Below are 27,520 nucleotides of genomic sequence, written 5' to 3' on the forward strand. Positions count from 1 at the left end.
GTTCAACTCATTACAAATTCACTTAGGATATGCATCTTACAATACAAGTGATTTTCTTATAAGAAGTTTGTCCATAATACTAGCAAAAGAAAAAAGGATAAACTATAAGGTCACTTAACATACTCAACTTAGGCATTCAACCATTACATTAATCATGTTCAATAAAACATTCAAGTATTATTTTAGTGCATATGCATATGTACAAAATTTATCACATAAATCCAAGAAATTCAACTAAAGACTAAAACAATTACTAATAGACAAGCTATTTGAAAAAGTGTGATTTTTTTATTATAAAAAATAGAGATTTTAAAATATGCCTTTTAAAAACACAATTTTAAAAATCATAATTAAACATCTGATAAAAGTGCAGTTTGACAATTGAGCTATTGATCTAAAATTGTTGTTTTAATGCAAATTACTAAAATTAACCTTCAACAAATCTAAATTTTGAAGAGGTCAAATTTTATTTTTAATAGACTCAAATTTTTATTTAGGGTGGTCAAGTTTCTTTGTAGGGTAGTCAATAACAACTCACGTCACCACCCTCACCAACACATAGAGCAGCCCCCAAGAATAAGGGGTAAAAGTGAATTGATTTGAAGTCAGAACTCAAGATCAGGGCAAAGAGAGACCTTGGATATTGGATCATTCAAAAAAAAAAAAAAAATTGGACCAGTTGGACATGTTCTTCACTGAGAAACACCGTCGAGTAATCTAGAGCGAGAATCACTTTGCAATTGTAATGCCTCTGATCATCTCGTAGAAGTTGCTGAGAATTGTGAAACTACCATTGCTAATTTGTTATTGCTTTTGCCTTTGCGTATGGTGATATATAGGGAGATTGTGATGAGAGTGTGAGTGACAAACTCATAATGCTCAGGTTGACAATGTTGATGTTGGAGAAAGAGGCAAAGAAAGACATGTACTTTTTTTTAACCTTTGGATTGTTTGTCTTCCGGACGTCATTCATCTATCTAAAAATAAGAGAAAAAGAGAGAATTTTAAGTGGGAAAAGAATTGTACACAAAAAAATTTAACAATATTTTTCTATTGAATTAGTAAGTTTCTACGGATTCCCATTCTCATAAAATATCAAATGATGTTAATAGGGAAAAAATTGTTGAATAGTATTTTTTAAGAAAAATTTTAGGAGAATAGTATGTGAGTGAAGTTATTTAGTTATGTAGACTCTTTTTGGAACTTAAGTTTGACAAACTCGAGTTCCGACCCAAAATTGAGATTAGCAAACTCGAATTCCAATTTGTTATATAATGATAAACTACTACGCAACCTAAACTAATTGAAACTCGAATTTGATAAACTCGATTTTGAATTGGAATTCAAGTTTGACAAACTCGAGTCTTACAAAGAGTTTACATAACTAAATAACTTCGCCTTCATGCTCTCCACCTAAAATTTTCCTTAAAAATTACTATTCAGCAAATTTTGCCAGGTTAATGGAGTAACTCGAGGAGAATAAAGTGTCACCTTGAAAAATTATTACAGTTTGGCAAAGCAAATCCCGAAAAGGATAGTTAAAAAAAAAAAAAAAAAAATGAAGGCCCAATACTAGGAAAAAGATAAAAAGGAAAAAAAAAAGAAGAAGCCCAAGGCAGCATCGCCAGAAGCTACCTAGTTGGGACCCCCCTAAATGTGTCCAATTCTCCTATCTATTACTTATTACAACCAAAACCATCCACAGCTGAGCAAACAAACAGGAACAGGCCAACGTAGTGACGACTGACGCGCTTTCACATCTCTACTAGAAATTAAGACCCCCTTTTTATCTCTATTAGAAGTTTAGATCCTTTACCTTCTCCCATAAGCAAACACTTTAAAGCTGATTTTTAATACGTAATATACGCGTATGTAAGGTCGATAAAACCCCCAAAAACTCATTCATATATATAGATATACATAAACAACTCTCTCTCCCTCACTCTTCAAATAAAAGTTGTCCCTCTCTTCTTCAGAGAGTCTGATTGTGATCTAAAAGAAGAAGAATTGGATTTGATCATGTCGATGCTCGATTCCTTTTTTAGCAAGGGCTTCAAAGCTGCCAAATGGTCTGTCTCTATCTTTTAATTGTTATTATTATTATTATTATGTATTTTTCTTTTCTGATTGATTTCATAAATTATTTATATATACTTTTGAAAATTGAATGATAAATAAACAGTAAAACACTTCTGAAATTGACGATTCCGAGGATAAAGTTGCTGAGGAACAGGAGAGAGATTCAGATAAGACAGATGCGCCGTGACATTGCCAAGCTTCTTGAAACCGGTCAAGAAGCCACTGCTCGCATTCGGGTATCTCTTTTATTTATTTATTATTATTATTTGTTGAGCCATTAATCCTTGTAATGCTCATTATGTTTGTTTCAATGGAAAATCTTATGTAAAGATAATTTTCCATGTTACTAGTGTTTGGTAGTATCGGACAAAATGAGTTAAAAGAAAACTATCTTGGATAACAGAAAAAGTATGGCTTATTTTTAGAGATTGTATTTTATAAATTTTTTTAAAAAAACAACTCTATCTTACAGCAAGCTAAATAAAAGAAGTTAAGAGACTACTTATTAACTCATTTAAGGTTGAAAATTGACTCATTTTTTAGAAAACATTATTGGCGAAACAAACATGAGTTTATTCGAATTGGAGTAATGCTAGGGACACACCCAATTCCAACTACTGCATATGTGTCAACTTGTGATTAGTGCTCAGGTACGTGCGGTGGACCCACTTGAAAGTTCTAAAATCCAATCGCTAGTTGACACATAAGGAGGGCGTGGTTTTGGGTGTGGGAAGGATGGACCAAAAATAACTTTAGGATAAGTAGTTAAGAAGGACATGTCAATTAGAATAGAATGGAGGAAAAGAATACCTGTGACCGACCCTGACTAATTCTGTTGAGGCTATAGTCCATTGCCGACCCCAAAATATTTGGGACTAAGGCATTGTTTTTTTTGGTTCTATTATTTGTTGAGGTTTGATTTCCAATTCCTTTTCCAGGTAGAGCATATTATTAGAGAAGAGAATATGATGGCTGCTCAGGAGATCCTCGAGCTCTTTTCTGAGCTTATTTCCGTCCGCCTTCCCATTATTGAATCTCAAAGGTAACTAATTACTGTATTCTACTATGTTTTTTCGCTTTGTGTTTACTTACTATTTTCGTTTGTAATGTTGGGTTCTTGTTCTGATTTATGCTTTGTTGAATTAAATAAATAGTGATGTGCAACTCTATAAAGCTGATTTGATTACATTCATTTTTATTTATTTTTATAAGTAAGTAATGTAGTATTATTAATAATAATAATAAAAACCTTTATGTTCACGATAATGAAACAAAGTGACAAAAAGTATAGATAACTCAAAATTAAAATCTACGAAAATCTTGAAACTCTAAAATTGAAGAACAATGTGTGAAACCCCAAATCCGGGACTAATCAAAATGAGTACAAGCAAACAAAGCTTTCAGTTGATCCAAGGATCTCTCCATATTTTCAAAGGTACGACTATTCTGCTCCTTCAAAACTAGCCACATTGAACAAGCTGGCACCATGTTCCAAATATTTGAACTTTGTTTGCTAGACCAATTTCTCCAACTAAATAGCAAAGAAGCAACATTCCCCTACAAGACCCATTGAATCCCAAACATCTCCCCCATAAAGCATAAGCAACATCGCATTCGATTAAAAGATGATCCACTGTTTCCCCATTACTTCGGCACACACAGCACCAATTTACCAATGGCAAACCCTCCTTGTAAGGTTATCCAAAGTAAGAATCTTTCCCAATGCTGTTGTCCACAAAAAGAACAACACCCTCTTGGGAACCTTCACAGACCAAATACCTTTCCAAGGGAAAGATGACAATAGTAGCTCCCCGAATCTCTTTATAAAAAGACCGGAATCAAATTTTACATTCCCCTTAAGACACCATCTCTTCTTATCCATCCCCTCCCTCAGGAACCCGAGAATAAATGAACTCAAAGAAAGAGCAAACAACATCCATCTCCCAATCATGAAAGGCCTTGTGAAATCTCACGTTCCAAGTTCCAACTCCATACCTGTCCATTTGGTTGAGTCTCCAATACATCAGAAATAAAAACATCCTTCTCCACTGAACACTCAAATAGATTCGGGAACTGCAATTTTAGAGGGAGATCCCCAGCCCAACGGTCATGCCAAAACTATATACGGTTACCCTCTCCAACAGTGAAAGCCACATGCGAAGAGAAACTATTCCAACCTGCCCATACACTCCTCCATAAGCTACACCCATGAGTGCCTCTAACAATTTTCTTACATCAATCCCCCTATCCTCTCCATATTTAGAGACAATCACTTGTCATCACAAATGAGAAACTTCATGCCCAAAATGCCACAACCACTTACAAGCAAAGCCTGGTTAAAATGCACGTGCCTCCTAATCCCCAAACCCCCTAATTTGATAGGTGAACGTACCTTATCTCCAGCACCAAGGAATATTCAAACTCCTCCAAAGCTCCCCATAAGAAATTCCTCTGAAGCCTCTCCAATATCTCAGCCACAGACTTGGGAATGGTGAATAAGGATAATTAGTATGTGGAAAGGCTTGAGAGAGTGTATTTTAATATTGTAAGTCTACCTCCCTTAGACAAATAAAGTCTTTTCTAGCTTGAAAATTTCCATTCCATCTTCTCCAAAATGGGATCCCAAATTGAGGTTGCCTTATAGTTTGTACCTTAAGGCATTCCCAAATATGTCATTGGCATACTACCAATTTTGCAATAGAGAACATTAGCTAATGCAGCCAAATTACTCATCTCCCCGACAGGCACTAATTCACTTTTCCCCACATTAACTTTAAAGCCAATAAGAGCTTCAAAACAGATTAAAACCAGCCGAATATATAACAAATGCTCTCTAAAAACATCACAGAAAAGAATGGTATCATCTGCAAACAAAAGATGTGAAATATTCACCCACTCGGAATTATTAAGCCCCACGTGAAAGCCATGGATGAAATCTCCTTCCTCTTTCTTTTTCAATAGTCTACTCAACACTTCCATGACCAATAGAAATAATAAAGGTGGTGGCAAAGAGTTTCCTTGTCTCAAACCACGGGAGCTACTTACAAATCTATCTAGAGAGCCATTAACTAGAACAGAAAAAGGAGCAGTGGATACACAGAACTTCATCCAACTCCTCTATCTCTCCCCAAATCCCATCCTATCCAGCAGATAAAATAATGAGTCCCAATTCACATGATCATAACACTTTTCTATATCCAGCTTACAAAGCACCTAGAATATGACTCTTCTTCGATTACATTCATGGTGTTGTTAGAATCAAATTGAGGGTTGTTGTGAAAAACATAAGTTTTCAGCTAAAGTGGTTTGAAAGTTCACTAGAAGTTAAATTTAACAAACATGGGCAATTTAGTGAACTTTGAATTGAGACCCCAAAAAATGGAATATAGCCTGGATGTTTGTGAGATAAAAGTAAAAACAATAGCAATGTAAGGTTCTTGATACATTTATGTATAATTTTAATTTAAATCATTAAATTTTAGAAAGCCAATGAGCTCTAACTCAATTGGCACCCTTATAAGTCCTAGGTTGGGGGAGTAGTTGTGAGTTCAAGACACATCATGTGTGTGTTTAACTTGCCAATAATAATTGAAAAAAAAAAAAAAAAAAAAAAAAAACTAAATCAAACCTAAAATAATATTAATAAAAGTAGTATTTAGCAAAAAATCAAATGTCAATTAGTATGGTGATAGAGAGTATGATTTTTTACATGATAGGACGGTAGAAAAGAATGAATGTGGTCAACCCTCATTAGTTTTTTGAGGATCTATAGCTGATTCCAAAGTTTTTGAGTAAAACTTGGTTGTTTTTTTTTTTTTTTTGTTCTTCATATGTAATAAATCTATTGAAAAGCTGAAATGGTGCATTGGGAGTGTACATCATTGTCTTACAATCTAATATTAAAGAGAGCAATATATATATATTTAATACAAAAAATGAAGAGCATTGAATACTGCCTAAAATAGTCATCAAAGCATACGAGGATCGACTTATCAAAAAAAGAAAAGAAAAAAAGAATACAAGCATCATAAAAACAAAGATTTCATATTGTTCAGTGTGTGTTCAACACTATTAAAGATGCAATATTCTGTTCTTGCCAAATGATCCACATCAGACATAGAGGAACTGCACTCTGCATCCTATCCCTTAGAGAGCAAGTAGACTTCTCCTTCCATTAAGACATTTGTGTTTGTTTTATTTTTTCAACATCTGAATAGCCAAACAAAAAAAAAACTAATCTTTTTTTGAAAAACTCAAATAGCTGCCACATGGGGAGTACATTTTAGCAAATATTTCTACAGATGTCATTAATCAGGATTTTCATACTTCCAAGTTCAAGTGGCTATCCTTGAACATCAGAACTCCCATTGTCAGACAGATGCACAGACACAGAGAGTGTAGGCTAACACTAAAAGTAGTTTCTGTATAAACATGCATACATGTATAAGGAAACAAGTTAATTATCACACCCCCATGCAGCTACATGTATAAATTTTTTAATTATTATTTCAGCTTAAATCTTAGAATGGACCTCTCCAGGGGGTAAAAAATTACATTGGTTCAGTTTTTGCCAGACAGATTTATTTATGTCAATATGTGCATTATAGACATCTATAGTAGTGTGCTATAGCCTACATACAAGAAGCTGAGCTTAGTCATTCACAAATTCCTGCTTGGTAGTGGCCCAGTTGGCCCCGAAGGTAAACATGGGGTTGAGTAAGTTGCTCACTACCTGACTTGATGTAGTTTGGTGGTTGTGACTTTTGACCTTCTGGGTTTAAAATTCATTTAGGTCACCAATGCCATTGGTTGTGGGAAGCTTGGCATGGTTTTTGAAGAAGCTTGTGATGAGCCCAATGAGTTATCTTTGGATTTACTGGAGCTTTACTCTAGTTCACACCATTGATTTATCTGTGTATCCCCCTATTCGCTTCATTTGGCATAATGCCATTATATCAGCCACTTCATTGTTTAAGTCAGTGTTTGAATTTATTACAACCTCTGCACAAGAGGTCGTTGGTTAGATTACTTCGTATCTCTTGGAGCTTCACAGTTTTTCACACTGTCAATTTGTTTATGCTTTCCAATATTCCCACTACCTGTTCCTGTTAGTGCCATGAATGTTATTATGCGTGTTTAGGCATGCTACTTGTTTTGTTAGATTCAGCATTTAATTTCTTGTAACCCTTAAAACAGAAAATTCTATTACTCTTAGGAGCTTTCTGGTTACTCACAGTCAAGACTCACCCAATATTCAACGATTGAAAGTCTAAACCATCAATTTTATTCCAGGGAATGTCCTCTAGATTTGAAGGAAGCAATATCCAGTGTGTGCTTTGCAGCACCAAGATGTGCTGATCTACCAGAGTTGCTGCAGGTTCAAATGCTATTTGCATCCAAATATGGGAAGGAATTTGTGGCAGCTGCAACAGAGCTCATGCCAGATTGCGGTGTTAATCGTCAGGTCTGATGAATTTTTAAGATAGTGTGACTTAATTGTGAAGATGACTAATATTTACTCTTCAACTTTGTATGATATCTTCCTCTGAATTACACTGCAGTTAATAGAACTGCTATCCGTTCGTGCACCTTCACCTGAAAAGAAACTAAAGCTTCTGAAAGAAATAGCTGAAGAGCATGAGTTAGATTGGGATCCTGCTGCCTCTGAAACTGAGTTTTTAAAACCACATGAAGATTTATTGGTATCTGAATTACTTCCCTGTCTATTACTCTGTCTAAATCCTTATTAATTTCTGTTCCTACTTTGCATGTCTTCTTTACTCTCTCTCTCTTTTTTTTTGGGTGTCAGAATGGCCCAACACAGTTTGTAAGTGGGTCTACAATGCCCCTTCCTGATGAAAAACACGATGAAACATTGTACTCTTCCCCTGAACAACCGCACAAAGAACAGCCAGATTCTGATTCCAGCTTTGATCCATTAGATTTTCCTGAAGTTCCTAAGGTATCATTACAGCCAAGTGCAAATGTTGCGTCTGCACCAGCCGTGTTCCCATCTTTACAAACTACTTCACACCCCAATATGGATCACGAATCATCAAAAAGTATTGGAGGAATTGAAAATCCATCACATGGACAACACTTGGAAACTGAGGAAGTGATGCAAGAAAGATCAGTGGCTAACAAAGATGAACAACCTAGTGTTCCAGTTGGTGGTATGGAAGATAGACAATTTGTGCCATTCACCTCTGCTCCATCACTATCTTCTGCATCATTTTCTGTGACACAAAGTAAATCACCAACACCACTCTCAAGAGCAAAAAGTGAGGCCAACGTGGATTTGCAGGATGTCTTGGCTGCTGCTCAGGCTGCTGCAGAGAGTGCTGAACGTGCAGCAGCTGCAGCTCGCTCAGCAGCAAGTCTGGCACAGATCAGAATTAGTGAGCTTACCAATAAAAATAGTGACAGTGTCCCTGAAAATAGCTGTGAGAACGTGTTTTGTAACGATATTCCTCACCAGTCAGCCAATGAAGAAAGGACTCATTTTGATCATCATAACTCATTTGGCAATTCTGATGTTGGTTTAAATTCTCTGGATGCCCATCAGGGTCATGAAGACTCCCTGAGATCAGAGGCATCAAGTCTTCCTTCTCTTGACACGCTCAAAGCTGAGTTTGATTCCTCTCTTCCAAATGATAATGGTTTTGAAAATGAGCTTGGTCAGCACCAGCCCCAGAGATCGACTTCAATGGATGATGATCCATACTTCTCATACCCAAACTTGTTTACGACATCACAGAATCCAAATCTTGGATCAGCTGCTCATTCTTCCATAGATAACTCCCGATCCACCCATTAGCTCTAAGTTGAATTATATACCTGTAAGGCCTTTGTTCATCTTTGTTTCATGGTCATACTGGTGAGTGGATGTTATGGTATGAGGTATCGTAGAACTTTTAATTGTGGTTTTACTTTTAATTGTAAAGAGTGCAGTTATTAGATGTTTATAGGAGTGTAATCTACATTAAAGGGCTCCCTTTGTGTTTATATGAACTGTGGTAGGATCAAGAATATGGAACTGCCTTTGTGGTTGAAAAACCATTCTTGATAGTTGATGCTACAGTATATTGGCAAGCCAAAAGGATCGTTGAGTGTACAACTATGTATTGCTTTTTGATGAATAACCAAGTATTGCTTTTGTTTGTTGTTGCCAACAAACATTTATTGCTATTATCATAGTGATCTGGTTATTAATGTCTAGCAGTTTACTCAAATGGGTTAGTCAGGGAAGTTGCTGACATAGTATGCTATAGAGAATGATGAATTCATGTTGTAAGAATTCTTTTTTGGTGATTCCTCTCTATACTAAGCTCTACTAAGTCAGAAATCCATGCTTAGAGCACTCGCATAAGTGCTTATATAATAGAAAAATGACCGCATTTTAACCAATCAAACCTAAAATTCACTCATATTGGGTTATGCAAAATTGTGTAAAAATGCATAGTTGCTTTAGTAACTGTGTAAATTTACATTGATAGTATTCATTTTGCATTTAGTTTTTTATTATTTTTTTAAATATCTCGAGGATGAAAGAAAGGAGTGGACAGTGGTGGTTGTGTGTGAAGAAAGAGAAATAATTAAAAAAAATTAAAAAAATAAACATTACTGCATATTTTGAAAATTTAATCATTAAATTGCATGTTTTTTACATTTTTAATACACATTTAAAATTTTTGCGTCAATCGGATATTATTTAATATATGATCTATAAGCTTATATTTTTTGCATAATCTTTTACAAAAACTAACAATTAAAACAATTTATTGATGGTATAGCTATTGATTTTTAATTTTCTTGAAATTTTGCAATCATGGAAGATATAAGAAGAAAATGTAATCTAAAGGTGAAATTCTCAAAATTTACCTCTAATAAAAAGATATTGAATAAGGTCCTTAATGAAATGTAGTGCAAACAGATAATTTGATGTGGGGAGTTTAGTGAGTATGTAAAATAGAAAATGTAGGTTCTAATACTCAAAAGTAAAAATAAACAAAAATTTGCACTAGTTGATATGAATGCTTTTGGCAATCTTGCGAAGTCAAGCAACTTGATTTCTTAAAATGTTAAAAAAAAAAAAAAGTAAGCTGTTTTGCCTAATAATTTTTATTTATTTATTTATTTATTTATTTTTTAAGTTTTGTTGGTTAATCTTTCAAACAATAGAGTAGATTGTCTAGATATCTTATCAATATAGAGTTATAGACACAACAAAAATTCACAATATTTTAAAATTAGTCTATCATCTAACATATGGGCCCACTAAAATTTGCAATTTAATTAATTTTTAATGACCGTCACTTGTATGTGAATAGCTAGGCTATTTTAAGAATGTTATGATATCTACCAAGAGTCTTGTAACTCAACTGATTAACACCTCTTAGTTTTTTCAACAAAGACATTTAGGGTTCAAATCTCATTTCCCCTCCTACCGATATAAGACTAATCTATAGTGAAGTTTAAGTACGTTTCTTAGTTGATTTGTCTTATTGTCCTAATTTTGAAGCAAATTATATATTTAGATATTCCTCATTATACTCTATGAAATAGTTCAGCATCAACACAATTTAGCCTGGCTAAATTGATATAAAAACTTCACACTTTCTATTTTAGCCAACTCATATTTACATACACCTGCATAATACTCAACATTTATCTTTCTATTCTACTTAATATTAATCTCTCTCTCTCTCTCTCTCTCTCTATATATATATATATATATATATGGCGTAGATATCTTTTTCGTCCCTACATTTTGACCATATTCTCATTTTGGTCCATACTTTTTTATTTTATTGCTTTTAGTCCCTAAATGAAAATTGCGTACCATTTTGGTCCTTACTGTTATCTCACTAACGGAAATATCCTACGTGGCAAATAGATTGCTGTGTTGGCACACTAAATGCTGATGTGGCCAATAAAATAATAATAAAAATGCCACATCAACATCCAATTAAAAAAAAAAAAACAAATTAACTTATCAATTTTAACAAAATAAAAAAGAAAAAACAAAATTATGAATTTAGATCTATATTCATCTTCAACAAGAACACTAAATAGTAAAGAAGTTATTTACTATTTGATTAGTAAACTCACAATTTTTTGTATAATTTTTTAAAAATACAAAAATTTTAGGCATTTAAAGATGAAATAGTAATTGATGCTTGATCATCTCAATATTTTACAAGTAAGAAGAATGTAACGAGATAATGTGACATGTGATCAACAATTTATAGAAGCAATGTGAATTATTCTAATTGCACTCTAATTTTGTGCCTAGTGTCCTTCTAATTGCACTATAAGTTGATGCCAAGTGTATTTAGATTTTAAATGCACTCCAATTTCATGTCTAGTGTCATTCCAATTAAACTCTAATTTTGTGTCAATTATATTTATATGAAAACTCATGTGTCTAAACTTACAACATATATGAAGACTCAATTCGAATTTGTGATGCTTGTATGGAATACTCTGAATGTATAAAGTCTGTTATTTATAAGGTAAAAGCATATATATAATTGTGGTTATTCTTAATTAGTAGTTATTCTTAATTAGTAGTAGATTTTTGTCTGCGATGTAAGTGCCAATTGGGAGGTGGGTATTATTTCACAATTAATATTACCGGCACAATAATTTTCAGAACACTTATTATAATATTTGAGTTGACAAATTTTTGTTGATTCTCATTTAAGCTCACCACTAACATTACATTATTATCTACCATTACAAGTTGGCATGTCAATAATTATGAAATATATTGTAAAACTCTAGAATTATTGTTTATTTCACTTGTTTGGGGGGTGCCAAAAAATCAAAGGTTCTAAATTATATACAGGTTAAACTTATTTTTTTGGCTGAATAAATAGAAATTTGACCCATATATAACATCCTTTTGATTAATCACATTATTAACATCTTTTTATATCTAGTAATTATACAATGCTTCGGGAGCACAATATATACATGCTCTAACATGAATAGTGAATCTCATTATGAATTTAATTAGTAAGATCTACTATTATGTGAGGGGGAGATCATGCATTTGTTATGCTCCTGGAGCATTGAATAATTAAATTTTTATATCTAGTCCAAGATGCTTTTTTTTTTCTTTGTTTTTGATCGTTAGTCCTAGATGCTTTGATTTTGTCAATTTATGTAAAGTTAATTCGGGCAGGAAGGAATATGGTTTAGCTACTAGGCGATTTAACTGCGCGATGTAATGAACATTGACATGGATAGCAACTTCTATATCTATTAGATTATCAAAAAAAAAAAAAAAACTTCATATCTATTATTGACTAACCAAATTAAAAAAAAAAAAAAAAAATCTCTAATCTATAGATTAGTCAACCAGCTTCCACCAAACCGAAAAATAGTAGAGGCTTTAAGGCAACTCAAAAATCAAAATCCACCATAGTAATTAATCATGGTGAGGGGCCTAGGAGAATAGGAATGGTGTGGGTTTAAAGTGCTGATGCCATAGCACTAAAACTTTGTACCAAAAAGTTGGTCTCCCGAGGCTAATAGAAATATTTCATACCACAGAAATAGAATCCCCAACTTTGGACGTAGATGAAGCACAGATATATTCAGATATCGCATATTTATTTTTTGAAACAATTAAGTCTAAATATTCCCCATCTGAGATGATTCAGTCTGTTTGTTAGTCAATTGGAATAATCACTACGTCTCCAATTGTGGGGCATAATGCATAAACGTTTTCAGTGGCCAATGGGGAAGTTCCACTATGAGGATTTTTTGGTACGCTTCCTATCCCATATCATAAACAGATCAGAAAAACAATTAAACTGAGTGCACAAAAGATTGAATTGCCACAGCTTCATCTAGGCAAAAAACATCAAGGCTTCATCAAACTACAGCAAATGATACAAATTGCACCTTGACAAAGCTGACTCATATGCACAAATGTAATGAATACAAGAGTTGACTTACAGGATACATAATCAGAATATGGTCATTAAGAAAAGGAGGGCCAAAAAAAAAAAAAGGAAGAAAAATTTATAATTAAAAAAAAAAGTAAGTCGTAATTTTTTCTTTACTTCTACTGTGCCAGGGTCACCTTGGACCAGATAACTCGACTGCATGTAGATTTTCTGTGGAGTCAACAATCCAATCAGAGTTAGGATGAGGAGCAAGTTCCACTTCCTGCCGGAGAACTTCCACCTTTTGCCACTCATCCCATCTCTCTGCCAAGCCATCACCTTCAAGCATTCTCACCACTTCCGACATCTTCGGCCGATCCATTGGGGAGCCTTGTGTACAAAGCAGTGCAACCTGGATTAGCTGCTCTACCTCAGCTTCCACATAATTGTTCTGGAGATCAGGATCAACTAGCATTTCTAATTTCTTCTCCTTAAGAAGTCCTTTCACCTGAGAAATCACTAGGTCATATCAGATATTTGAAATGTTCACAACCAGAGCACTTTCTAGCTCAAGAAAAAAAAGACTATTGGTGCAGAAAAAAATATATATATAGTTCATCAAATTTCTTCTCTTTATTGCAATTCTTTTCACCAGACTAACATGCTTGGTTATGTTTTCTTTTCTCTGGTGGAGAACAAAAATTTGGCAAGAAAGTCACGGAACCAAAAAACCAAGCAAAGCCTAGAGAGTAATGTTTTATTACTCCTCATTGCCTCTAAACATTTATTTACTTCTGTTGCACTAAAAGCAGGCTTGAACTGGCAACTTTGAAGAAACTTCAGATAGGACCAATCTCTTTTAGAAGAGGTCTGGTGGGGACACCATGAAATACCAACTGAGAAGCTCATTGGAGGCTAAAGAATAACTGAAAGGCATAAGGTTCAGATATCTACTGCAAGTTGACCATTAAGTAACAATACCCTCTGCCTAACACCTGGTACATAAATTTAAAACCTACGGTCCAAAGAAAAAGGAAATGCAAAATCAAGATGAACTTGGACAAGTTGCATGGTTAGGAGTAAGCTAATGAAATAAAATGGCAGAGGGAAGTGAATTGAACCAAGAAACATCAGTTAGTAGATAAACATACCCAATCAAGCAACATGACATCATCATCATTTGCTAGCCGAGCAAGATCAAAAGCCCTCTGTCCAGTGATTAACTCCAGAAGCATGATCCCATAGCCAAAAACATCTGTCTTCTCAGACGACTTCCCGGTAGAGAGGTACTCTGGAGCTATATGCCCAATTGTGCCCCGTACTGCAGTTGTAACATGGGTATCCTTATAGTCCATAAGTTTAGCCAACCCAAAGTCCCCAACAACAGCCTCAAACTCTTCGTCCAACAAAATGTTTGCTGCTTTCACATCACGATGAATAATCTTTGGGTCACAGTGATCATGCAGATAAGAAAGACCCCTTGCAGATCCCAATGCGATCCGCTTTCGTGTTGGCCAATCAAGTGGTGGTTGAGATGGTGGGCGTTCTACAGGAATGCGAACCAAAAAATCATGAGTAGATTAATTGAAAATTACAACGATCATTCCAAATGCTAAGATGTGAAGTGATTGACAATTATAATTCATTACATTATTTTCTTACGGTTAGAACTATGGTTAAATGATTAAATTCACAATTTCCTAATAATAAAACTTTTGGGACAAACGGTAATTTGACACCTACATTTTATTGAGAAAATATATGCACATAAGACATTTTAAAGAAGGAAAAAAAAAAATAGTAAGCAGGGGTAAGAAGTTGGAAGTCAATAACAGGCAAAATATTCCCAATCAACGAGACAAACGAAACAGTCTATATGGAAGCAGTAAAAATATCATAAAAATGTAGAAAATGCGAACAAGCTATACCTCTTAAACATGATGCAACACTTCCATTAGCCATGTAGGGATAAACAAGTAACCGCTCAGTTGGAGTCATACAGAACCCACGCAACCGGAGGAGGTTTCGATGAACAGCCATGCTGATCATCTCTACTTCTGTTTGAAACTGCAGCTCACCACCAGGTGTACGTTCTTCTTTCAGTCTTTTTACAGCTACCAGTGAACCATCTGCCAGGCGTCCTTTGTAAACCTTCCCGAATCCACCTCTACCCAGAATGTTTTTGTTGCTAAAACTATCAGTTGCAACTTGTAATTCTCGTAGTGAAAACCTTTTAAGCTGCCCCAGATGGACTTCTGGATCCTCTTCAGCTGTAGAGAGATGTGAAGAAGTGACAGTCAATCCATCAACCAAGTTCAAAAGAACAAACATTTAGTAAAATGACTAACCAGGTACATCAAAGAAAAATTCTTGAGGTTTCCTTCGACGCCACCATGCAAATGCAATTGCAGGGGCAGCAAACAGCAAAGCAGCACCTGCAGCAACTCCTCCAGCAATCGCCCCAGTGGCACTATTCCCTCCTGAAATGAGATTGAAATGAAAAATTAGAACATTTGGTTTACATCATATCTCCTGATGTACATTGCAACAACCTAAAACATAAACATGATCAAAAGCCCACATAGAGAATAGACGTGATCCACATAATAAATTTCTAGCCTTAGAGAATGGGTTACTTCAAAACTCATTTGGAGAGGAAGTTCATCTCAATTTTGGAACTAAAGTACTTTTTGTTAAAAAAACAAAAGGATTTAAGGTAATAAGGTACTATAAAATCAATAGGAATGGAGAAAAACAAGAGATATCTGCCCGTGCAAGATGCAATGCAATTGACCAGCAAATTGGAGGACCAAAATGAACATCACTGCTAGTTATGATATGCTCTTACACAGCTGGAGTTGAATAAAGATTTAACAAAAAGCAAAGGAAGTACAAAGTAAAATGTGTGGCTGCTATATAAAAATGAGAATTCAATTAAAGACTAAAAAAAAAAAAATTCAAATGGAAATTGACAATGATAGATCAATGGAAAACAAATGTAACAGCCAAGCCAATCAGATTTCGGACATGAAGAGAGAAAAAGTAGCACTAAAATTGTAAGTAGCAATAATAAGATCACCTGGTGCAGAAATTGGAGGCGGTGGTACAAAAGGAGGAGGAGGAGAAAATGGAGGAGATCCTGGGCAGGGGTGCCCAGTAACCGGGCCACATAGACCCTGGTTGTTAGCAAAACTGCAGATAGGAAAATAGCTATCAGCATACTCTTCAAAATCAAATTCACTGGAGAAGATTACAGTTCACATGATTAATGAGGAACCTTATGGGAGTGAATAATGAAAAGGAGCCATTGTCTGGAACTACACCAGTGAGATGGTTATTTGATAGATCCCTGCATTTGGGGAATGCAATGTGACAACTTAATATTTTTGCAATCATAAAATGCCCCAACACACGCACCCTCATGAGAGATAGATTGAATATTAGAAAATCTTGCACTCACAGCACTTGCAATGTTGTGATATTTGTCAATGACATAGGAATTGGTCCTGACAGGCTGTTGTTGTTGAGCCGACTATCCTTACACAAACATTACAAGAAAATATAATGTTGAGATCCAAAAACAATCAAGGGATGCTACTCAAATTAGAATCAAACTGAACAGGGATTATTATTAATTGACAGGACTAGGTATCCAGAAGCCCAAACTTTGTTCACACTTTACTGCCCCAAGAATACTCTATAGAAAGATGCAATTCATCAAAACCCCAATTTTAATCTTAAACATGAAGAATTGAAAGTTTTACTGTCCTGCTATGTAGATTTTTCAAGTAATAACATATGTTACTATTTCTATTTCTTTCGATATATTTAAACGTATTGAATGATATACAGACACATTACATTAAGTCTTAGTTCTCAAGGTGCTCTTTGCAGTTCTTGGACCTTTTGTTAGGCCTCAACCCTTGTATATTCAGCGAATTGACTTGGGCATTTCTTTCAAAGAGATCTCTACTTATCTCTAACTCTTAACTCTACAGGAAATGATATTGAAAAATACACAAAATGACACAATATAAGAAACGGTATTGAAAGTATACGAACAACATGGAAAAAAAATTGAGGAAAAGTACACTCACAGGAACCTCAGTTTTGATAGCTTGCCCAATGTGTCTGGGATGGGACCAGTAAACTTGTTCAAGTATAGATCCAAGCTCACCAAGCTAGTAAGATTCCCTAGGTCACTGGGAATTGTTCCACTTATGTTATTACTATAGAGCTCCCTGTCAGAAAAATTAAATAAATGAATTGTGCACGGAAATGTTAAAAGTGGTATATAATGTCTACAGAAACAAATTGTAATTCATAAGACTTCTATATGGTTAAATTTTTATGAACCTAGTCCAAATCAAAATTTCAAGTTTTCCGAAGAGCCTATATTGCTTACCTATAATGTGTATTATACCATGTCCCTCTGGCCTGTTCAATACTTATGGAATGTAGCTTGGGATAACATTCACAAGTAATTACAGTAATTCATATGAGAAACTAACAATTTTTCTTCGGGAATTTGCATCTCTCTAACATTGAATATTCTGATTCACTAAACAGCTGTCTAGATTAAGTGTAGAGGCAGATGATAAAGGATGAGTTAGGACTTAGAATCAAATATTGCCTTCAACTAGGACCGGATATTTTAAGTGATGGGGTTGGGCTAACCCACGTACTACAATAGCCACTCAATGGGGAAAAAATAAATGTTACCTCAAATTATCAAAAAAAAATTTAGAACAGCACTACACCAAATGAGCTTTGGTAGGAAGCAAACTTAAAACTATCAAGCTATCAAGACCACAACATGCCCATTGGCAGTTCTTTACATGGAGCAATCTCATTCATTACATATGGTATTTCAATCTTGAAATGGTAAAACTTGACCCAAACCCACCTAGGATAAATGGAATCCTGCTAGAATGTTTGACAACAGATTAGTTTCACAAAACCAAAATCCTTTCTATAAATTGATTAGCTTTCATCAAGGCCTCTAGACATGCCAGCTTAACTAGTAGTAAAATATTCTTTTCTATTAGTTTTGAAATCATATATGTGTGTGTGGGTGTATGTATATATATTTATTGATGGTTTAATAATTTTTATCTAGACGAGCTGTTAAGCAGGATAGGTTGGTCCAATATTGGTCAGGCTCAAATAATCTGTTGAAAACTAAAACTCCTGAACATAAAATAGCATTTCCTTTAGTTCAATCCTATATGAAATACACAAAGGCAGAGAGTCAGGTCAGTTATAAGACCTTTTTCTTTGTTGGTCATTATAAATAGATGGAATCATAGACTAAACACACTCAGCAATGAGGGTTTGTCAGTCACAATCCCTCTCTCTTTGTTGGCCAGTTATAAATAGGTGGAATTATAGACTTGCCACTCTTAGCAATGAGGATTTTTTAATAAGTATGACTTACAAATACTGTAAATTCTTGAGCAGGCCAAGCTGTGGGACAAGTGAACCAGACAAATCTGCATTTCCAAGATCACTGAGATAACACATTCAAAGAAGCATCAGAATAGGCTTCCTTTGCAAAATGTGATATGAAATATTTCTAAATAAATAAAAAATAAAAAATAAAAACCGAAAGTTACAGCATATGCATGTACTTCAATGACATAAAAGAGGCCGGCAGCTTACACTCTTATGACACTATTATCATTGTTGCAGGTGACATGAAACCATGTGCAGGGGTTAACGAGGGTAGGATCCCAACTCTGTAGGACATTGTTAGGATCCTGTAAATTGGTCCTTAGACTGTGCAAAGCATCACCTGTTTCAAGATGTAAGTGAACTCCATTACGTGCTGATAATAAGTGATCATGAACTTGAAAATATACAGTGAGAAAGTATACTCATCTCCAATTACCAGAAACACCTCTAAATCTCTAAAAAAATCAGAAGAAAGCTAAATGTTGCTTAAAGTAAGACACTTCAATAACAGATTCGAGGATATTGAAAGGCATTTAATATTGAATGTAAAGAAAATGTATGTCAGATCCCAATAAACTAGCGGATCCCTCGTTGATCATAAAGAATGGAAAAGTGGTAAAAAAATGATACTTTTGTATCAAATAGCTTGGTTTTATGGCCATCTTGAGAAGGGTAAACTAAAAGCTATTCAAATTTTCTAAAACTGCCGTTATTTTCACAAATCATCCACTCATTATTTTAATGTACACTAATCTAAGCGCCCAGCTTGAACCATCTCTGAAGCATCTCATAAGGGCATCCAGAAAAGAAAGAATCGTCTTTGGAAATTCTTTCAAACTCTTGACCATAACCATAAAAAAGCTGTGCTGAGTACCCATCTACTCAAAATTATTACTTTGAATACAAACACAGTAACAGTAGCCAATCAACAAAAGACAAGGAAACTACTAAGAAATACAATTATCACATAAGTAATTCAACCAACTTAAACATACCCATTTCCACTACCAACACAAAAAACAGCAGTCTTTTCTTCTTCTTTTTTTCTTAGTTTGCCAAAATTTTTAAAAAAAAAAAAGAAAAAAAAAAAAAGAAAAAAAACCCATATCCAGAAATTAAGAAACAAAGATCAAAGCAAAAGAAAAACACTAAAAGAATAAGAGCAAGTATATGAATATGAAAACAAACCTTCCATGTTAGCTGAAATCAAGCATAATGGAGAAAGCAGGAAGATGAGGAAGAGCGAAAGAAAAGCCATAACAAAGTTCCCTTCCATTACTCTCCCTTTCTCTTTCAGTAAATCTCTCTCAGATCCAAATGGTATTCCACACCCACCATCACAAACAACCTCCTACACAAAACCCACCTCCCAAATCTCACATAACAACAACCAAAAACCCGATCTCACTCAGAATGCTCAGTAGAAGAGTGCCTCAAAAACCCAGCAATGAAAGAACACTTCAAAAACAGTATCAAGCAAAGATTTTTCACAGCATTTTCTTTTTTTAACAAATAAATATAAATAAAAACTAAAACTTTCCCTTCTCTCTCTCTCTCTCTCTCTCTCTGTTTCTCTAAAAGTGTGAGTGAATGTGTGGGATTGTTATCTATCTTTTTTTCTTTTCTTTTTTTGCTCTCTTTCTTTTCCTTTTTTTTTAGTGAGAACTTTGAGTGCACAGACAGAGAGAGAGAGAGAGTAGGAGGAGAGGGACCTGCCCGAAACGGTGCTGACCGCTGCCCGAACGCAGTCAAAACTAGTTGCGCGCTATATCGTGGAAAGTGACGTGACTCGGGGTTGGGGTTACACAGGCAGAGGCAAACCCCGTTATTATTGTTTTTGTTTCTTTTTTTTTTTTTTTTTTTTTTTTTTTTTAAAGAATTATAGCTACAATATTTTCAAAACAAAATTTATAAGATAAATAATTAGGTGGTGTTTAGTAGAGTAATTTGAGAATTGTTGTTTAGAATTTTTTGAAATACATATAAGTGAAAAAGTGTGTAATATTGTTTAAAATATGAAAATGTGAGTTCTTATTTAAAATATGAAAATATGAGTTTGAACTCATTCACCAAACAGATCCTTAATATTGAGAAAAAAAAGTAATGTCAGATGTCGGTTCAGAGAAGAACCCGTAGTAGTTTGTTCCCTAGGAGTTGGTGATGAGTGTATCACTACTCTTTTTGTCGATCGAGAAAGTTGAACCCAAATTTTTGTGACATGTGTAATTGTAAAAGAAAAAAAAAAGAGTTGTTGATTCATCCATTATAGTCACACATGTTATTAAGATATGACAATAGTTATAACAAAGTGTATTTACTAAAAGAATTAAACGTTTAGTTTTTCTTTGTTAGATTAATTATGTGGTGAATGAAACTTGAGATTTTTGGATATATCTCCCTTTCAAATATGTTGAACTCACTATCGGATGTCCCAAAGAAGGTTATTGTTGTTGATGCTATTGTTGTTGCATGTTGGTCAAATTTTGTTTGCTTGGGACCCATCTACCCCACCAACAATTTTGCCATGTCAAAATTCGGTCCAATTTTCGTCAAAATGGGTTTTTATGGGCTTTGCCTTTATTACACACATTTATACTCGGTGACTACTGACTAGCTAGTGTGTGTACTGTGTACACATTCCGTTCTGGAAGGTATCATAGAAGTTGTATCCGTGTGCTTTTGACGGGCCCGGATGCATTCCATTAAATTGGATTGAATTGAATTTTCGGATATTAATGGTTAGTCCCAACTCTCAAAGTATATCTTAGTCATTATTTGTACACACTGTTCGATTTTGACGGTGCATATTTCTTTTCCATGTATTTTTTTAATATTATTTAAAGACTAAAATATAGGATTGGTCCATGAAATTTCAGCAAGTATTTTTTTTTTTTAATTTCAAATAAGCACTATTAATTATTTTTTTCTTTCTCAAATTTTTTTTTTGGTTAATTATTATTAGTATTTTTATTTACAAAACAATCTCATAGCATTTTTTGCATTTTTTTAGTAATATGACAACATTTTTAATATTTAAAAATTACACCTCTTCCTTGACACATCACTCATTTACAGACTCAAAGCAATCTTAATCATCCCCAAATCCAAAACCAAAGCCACCCCCCCCCCCCCCCCCCCCCGGGTGACAAAAAAAATCCTCCCGCAACTGAGAAATTACTATACCAAATTGACGCATGATGATATACATGGTACACTTGTGCAAATACTCGATTCCCCAAATACCAATATCGCCTGAATCTAGTTTCAAATAAAACGAGGTTATCATTCAAATTCTAAGCTATCAAGTGTCAAGCATTCAGAAGGGGTCACTAGGCCCTCCTTAGGGTTTAAGTTCATCTAGAGCTCACAAACTAAATTTTCCAAGATTAAAAATCCATTAATAAAAAATTGTCCTAAGGCATCAAACTTAAAAGTTTTTTACAATAAAACAAAACAAATGATTTTTAAAAAATACAAAAAAAATAACTCACTTTTTTAATGGTTAAGCCCTCAATAATAGCCCTTCATTCAGCCAATGAGTGTTTTTATGCACTGCTAAGAATATACTTAGGTGACTAACAGAGAAATCTTGGAAAGTCATGAAGTATGTTCTCTCGAAACTTTGGACCAACTTTAAAGTATTCATACATCCAAATCTGCCCAAAAAAGAAAAAAAGAAAAAAAAGAAAGACATATAAAACAAAATCAAGATTGAATAAACAACCTATGCAAAAACAAAATCAAAATTGAAAATTTTACCAGCCATACAAATAATGCACTACCCAAAATCGAAAGTTCTTGCCGAGATTATTGAGTCATATAATGCAAAAGAGTTGTGTAGGCCATGTTCCCCCAATTAAAACTCCCAATTTGATCAATATTTTTCAAAGACCACTGATAACAGAGTCTGACAACTTCTCAAATTTAGACACAACACACCACCAATCAAAAGGAGCATAAACATTCGAACATTTGTGCCCACATTTTCACAACTGTGGAAATGCTCTGTAAGCCACCTTACAGCAACACAACAATCATTTTCCCTAGGAGGATTCACTCCTAAAAGAAGCTCAACCTCCTCCGGAGAAATGTTATCAAAAACTTCGATTCAATTGGCACCATTCCTCAAAACTAGGGATTATGGAAAAATCATAACATGTTAGCATTACCTCTCCAATACTCGGGAAATGAATATGCTAGTGGTGTCCCAGAAATGCTTAGATGAGGCTAGAATTAGCATGATATTTTTGTATTCCGAGGCGTCATTCTTAGAAAATGTAAAGAGAAAAGTTTTGAAACTAAACATGCAAATCATCTCCTTAGTATCTGGAGACAGCACATCCCAGCAATCTCCTACCATGATAAGATTTCCCTGTGTTTTGCAATTGTGATTACCCTACATAAAAGTCCTAGCATTAAAAATGCCCCAAAAAAAAAAAAACACTTCAACCAATTTCCAATCTAAGTTTTCAAAAACAAAAGAGGCTATAAAAAAAAATCATCAAATGCCACCATGAAATACCACCTTCAACATAATCTTCCATCATGGAAATATATGAGTTTGGGTCTTAAAGGAGGTCGTTATCTTCCTCCCAATCGGTAGGTTCATATCATTTCCCACTAAAGGTAGGAAATCCATGTGTCATTCTACTCCTAGAAGATAATGTTACTATGCTCCAAAATGTATTATTCACTCTCTCAAAATGGGCTTTTCAAAGACACTAAAAAATGCAGAGAAAACTTCATGCCAATGTTAAAACTCACATTTAGAAACCAAAAGAAGTAAATTTCTAAGTAAGATTTGTTGAATGGAGAGAGAAAGCTTGGTGAATAGTAAAAATAGTCGAGAAGAAAGGAATAAAGAAAGAGAGAAAAAAAAAAGATGAATATTTCGACCCTTTCCCCCTTTTTAATAAAATAAATACACTCAAGTTTGTCTAAGTTGAACTGACTGAATTGACTTGCTCAAACTTGAGTTAACTCACTCCAAAAAGAAATTAAAAATCAAAAGAAATTCTCGAGAAAAAATTTTCAATCATCCAATTTTTTCTCCAAAAAAAAAAAAAATTCTTAGTTGGTTAAAATAAAATTCCAGATTCAATAAAAAATTTCGATAAAAGCCTCACAGATTTTCAAAATTTCCAAGAAAGTTTCCTTTGAAACGCCCTAAAATTTTGTTGGGGGACAAAAAAACCTTGGAGAGTTTCATTAAATAATTAATATAATATATAGAGACACACTTTAACCCAAAAGGTCTAAGCCCAATGAGTTTGTACTCAATTATGTTCTATTAATTACTCATTCTTCTCATCATTATTCAATGTGAGACTTCACTTACACGTATATACCCAACAATCTTCCCTCACTTATGAGTTTCTACTTCTCTGTGGGTTTCAAGACCTCTCCGTGGGCTATGAACAAGTTCTACTCACTCCCCCTCCCCCCTTACCTAATGGACTTTTTCTTTCACTAGTGCATCATCTATGGGCCTCCACATGTCAACCCTACACGTCTTTTATGTTAGGACATATGTGATTCAATGATAGGAATATATGTCATAATTTTATGTAATTGGTTAATCTTTTGACAAAACGTACTTTACTTGTAATTGGGTAGATCTAGGATGTGTTTAATGCTTTAAGAAACAATGTTTCAAGTCCAAGTGTTAAAACCATGCAAGTCTATCCAAGAATCAAGTCAGAAAGTGTAGGATTTTAAAGCTCGATAGCTAGCATCTATCGAGGTTTAAAGAGAGTTGTTTTAGCCTGAGGCTCGACAGCTGCTCAATAGATAGGGTATTTGTCGAGATTTATGAAGTTCTGATTTTTAGTTCTGATTTTCATTCAATCCGTGAATGTATGTTGGGGCTTTCTTTTCTCACAACTCTAAACATATATAAGAATTATTTTAAGGGCCGTAAAAGGCGACACAAGTTGCATAAGAGCACAATTCCACAATGTGAAGAAGAGTGTGATCGAAAACCTAGTTTGCATTAGTTCTTGAAGAAGCTACTGTGTTTGTACACCATAGGGTTTTGTGACCAAGCAACTTCATCGTGTGATGAACTGAAGAATTTTGTAGCCAACATCCTTCTTAAGTTGGTGATCAAGCCCCATACTAGGATCCGTGTAATTGGTTAGTCATGTACTGGGAGCCGTGCATTGAAAATGAGAGATTGTCACTACAGAACAAGTCCAATGAGGTATTGGTGTAAGGGTTCAACTGTAGGTTGGTATAAGGTACTGGAATTCCTTTACTTGTAATCGCTTGTTTTGATAATAGAGGATTCTCGGGAATGGTGATCTTAAATTCACCTGGTGGGGATTTGCTTCGGTGGTTTTCCCCATTTATAAACAAATCACCCGTGTCAATTTTATTTTTCACTACATTTAACTTAGTTGGTGATTTGTTTGTACTACCACGCTTATTGTATGTAATTGAATCTAATTAATTAACTTGACTAATTGATTGGTTAATTCATCACAAGTTGTCAATACATTTTTGGCCTATCATTTTATCCATCATGGGAACCTTGCACTTCACCGTTGAATAGAACCATTGGCAATAATACACCTTTGTTGGGCCTTTTTCCAAGATCATTTGTGTGGGCTTTTATGGGCTTGATTGGTGCAATATACTGTCCCTGTTTTAACTCCAAAAGGGACCTATCCTTGCTCCATTTGAGAAAGGGCTCCAAGTACACGCATCCTGTTCCCGCTCCAACTGCGAAAGGAACTTTACTACCTTAGTAACCTTGCCACCTTTGCCCCACACCACCATGAGCTCTGATACCACTTGTTGGGTCCCAAATAATATTATCACAAATATAATCAATTCAAAATAACAATCACACACAAGAACACAAATATTTACGTGAAAACCATTTTCTTCTTAAAGGGAAAAACCATGAGAAAAACTCTGAATTAATTCACTATTATTAAATCAATTACAATAACTCTCAAGTTTATGCCTGACTTGAGATTCACCAAATACAATAATAAATCCTTTATTATACGTCTCATGGCTAAAGAAAATCTCCTTATTTTCTTTACGTTCACACACACTAATTATTTATCTTGAAGGTGGTAACACTTTTCTCTCTCCTCTCTATTTTCTTCTCCTCACACAGCTCTCTCTCTTGGTTGTTTTCTTTTTCTCTAAGCAACTCCCTCTTGGCTACTCTCTCTTTTCTCTTGTTCAGCTTACCCTAAAAACCACATACAATTGTCTTTATATATTAACCTTTGTTGCCTTACACACCTACTACACACGGATCCTAATTCAACTTGAATTAGGATGCTTGCAAGTCATGGTTAGAACAAACAAGCCCATAGATGGGCTTTAATGCTATGTGGTATGGACCCACAACAATCTCCCCCTCTGGCCCACTAATGAAGTAGATTTTCAATCTTTCTCTTTAATTTAAATCCATGCTGATCAAGCCAAAACCAAGTTTGACCTTCTTCATTATCTTCACCAATACTGAGAACACCTCATCAATATCAATACCTTTCATTATCAAATAATTAATCTCATCTTGGATTTCCTTAGTCCAATCCTTTGCCCCCCCCCCCCCTTCTCTCACCAGAAGCCCAATCATTCTTGAAGCTAACAATTCGACATTCTTCATTAGTCCTCTTCTTGTGAGGTTCATCAGTCTTTAGTGGAGGATATTGCTCCCCCTACTCAAGACCTCCAAGGTCTTTCACTTCATCATCATCCCATGTAGCCTTAGCATCTTCATATTCTTCATCATTTATTACTTCCTCATCTGAAGCATTATTAGGCAATGTGAATTTTACCCTCTTGGCATCATCATCATCAATCCCAACTCTCATCTATGGAGTCTTTTTAAAATTTTTGATCTCATTGAACTTCTTCTTATAGGTCTTCACATGAGTCATGTACATACCGCAACAAGCATGCCCCCTTGCAACGACCAATGATCATTTAGTAAGTTTCCATCTTCCATTACCAATGTGGTTACAATAACCCACTCAATCCATAACCAATGTAGAAAACACATTCATCCTTAAATTTGGAACATGTCGCACATCCTGCAATATTATGGTGCTACCAACACTAGTTTTTATGCACACATCACCAATTTCCACAATTTTGAATAACTGGAATTACCCATCTTTACTATACCAAAGTCCCCTGCTTTGTACGTGGTAAACAACCCTTTCATAGGGATAATATGGTGAGAGGATGCCGAATCAACAATCCACTCAACATCATTATTAGTAATATGCCCACACTTTTGCTATTCAACAAAGAGCACCAAAACATCCTCAATAATCACAACAGCTGTAGTATTTTTCTCACTATCATTCTTTATATATTTTTCTTTGCTTTCAGTTTGTTCTTTATTCCAATGCCAAAAATTTCTTTTCATGTGGCTCTTTTTCTCACAATAAAAGCATTATCTAGTTTCCTTAAATTAAGATCTATCTCTTGATTTTGACCTGTCATTGATCTTAGCTTGATCATTAGGTTCTCTGCTTCTACCTATGCTCTTGTTCTCCGTGACAAAAGCTTGATCTTATGCATTGTCTATATTCGCGTATCTCCTACGAACCTCTTTACTTAAAAATTAAATCTCGAATATTATTATATTTGAGTTTGTTTTTCCCTACAGAATTACTCATTACCATTCTCATGGCTTTCCACCAGTTTGGTAAAGAAGCCAAAGCAATCAATGCACGAATCTCATCATCAAAATCAATTTCCACCGAGGATAATTGATTTGTGATCGTATTGAACTCATTTAGATGTTGCGCTAAAGGAATGCCTTATGCCTTCTTTAAATTGAATAACTTCTTTATCAGATGCACGTTATTGTTAACCGACAACTTTTCATACATGTCAGACAAAGCCTTCATCAGATCCAGTGTGGTCTTCTCCTTCACAACATTGTGCGCAACTGATCTTGACAAAGTTAATCGAATAACTCCCAGTGTTTGTCTATCAAGAAAGTTCCATTTTTCATTCTTCATCCTTCATATTATCAGGTTTCTTCCCCATAAGTGGCAGATGCAACATCTTCTCACAGAGATAATCTTCTATCTTCATCCTCCTAGCATATG

At 34.7% G+C, this 27,520-nt stretch overlaps 2 protein-coding genes across 2 annotated transcripts; one reads left to right on the plus strand and one right to left on the minus strand.

Annotated features, from left to right (window-relative positions):
- Positions 1 to 1,716: 1,716 nt before the first annotated feature.
- Positions 1,717 to 9,270, plus strand: LOC115975445 (IST1 homolog). Its single transcript, XM_031096224.1, has 6 exons — positions 1,717 to 2,069; positions 2,183 to 2,315; positions 3,018 to 3,121; positions 7,372 to 7,543; positions 7,641 to 7,781; positions 7,889 to 9,270. Exons 1-6 carry the CDS (start codon positions 2,020 to 2,022, stop codon positions 8,894 to 8,896), a joined length of 1,608 nt encoding a protein of 535 aa, XP_030952084.1. The 5' UTR covers positions 1,717 to 2,019; the 3' UTR covers positions 8,897 to 9,270.
- A 3,633-nt stretch (positions 9,271 to 12,903) lies between these two features.
- Positions 12,904 to 20,094, minus strand: LOC115975446 (somatic embryogenesis receptor kinase 2). Its single transcript, XM_031096225.1, has 11 exons — positions 19,620 to 20,094; positions 18,639 to 18,771; positions 18,415 to 18,486; positions 17,075 to 17,218; positions 16,438 to 16,509; positions 16,255 to 16,326; positions 16,057 to 16,169; positions 15,326 to 15,457; positions 14,906 to 15,247; positions 14,129 to 14,523; positions 12,904 to 13,485 (listed from the first exon to the last, which is right to left on the minus strand). The coding sequence occupies exons 1-11, from the start codon at positions 19,705 to 19,707 to the stop codon at positions 13,171 to 13,173; spliced, it is 1,878 nt and encodes a 625-aa protein (XP_030952085.1). The 5' UTR covers positions 19,708 to 20,094; the 3' UTR covers positions 12,904 to 13,170.
- Between the last annotated feature and the right edge of the window lie 7,426 nt (positions 20,095 to 27,520).

This window comes from Quercus lobata, chromosome 2 (assembly GCF_001633185.2).
Source record: "Quercus lobata isolate SW786 chromosome 2, ValleyOak3.0 Primary Assembly, whole genome shotgun sequence".
NCBI classification, from domain to species: domain Eukaryota; kingdom Viridiplantae; phylum Streptophyta; class Magnoliopsida; order Fagales; family Fagaceae; genus Quercus; species Quercus lobata.

Bases quoted from the DNA above. Each gene is read 5' to 3' on its own strand.
- LOC115975445 (XM_031096224.1), top strand. From the start codon at position 2,020: ATGTCGATGCTCGATTCCTTTTTTAGCAAGGGCTTCAAAGCTGCCAAA. The intron at 2,070-2,182 runs GTCTGTCTCTAT...ATAAATAAACAG, and splicing joins GGCTTCAAAGCTGCCAAATG to TAAAACACTTCTGAAATTGA. The intron at 3,122-7,371 runs GTAACTAATTAC...ATTTTATTCCAG, and splicing joins CCCATTATTGAATCTCAAAG to GGAATGTCCTCTAGATTTGA.
- LOC115975446 (XM_031096225.1), bottom strand. From the start codon at position 19,707: ATGGAAGGGAACTTTGTTATGGCTTTTCTTTCGCTCTTCCTCATCTTC. The intron at 16,170-16,254 runs GTTCCTCATTAA...TCCTATCTGCAG, and splicing joins TCATTATTCACTCCCATAAG to TTTTGCTAACAACCAGGGTC. The intron at 15,458-16,056 runs GTGATCTTATTA...ATCTCATTTCAG, and splicing joins GCCTCCAATTTCTGCACCAG to GAGGGAATAGTGCCACTGGG.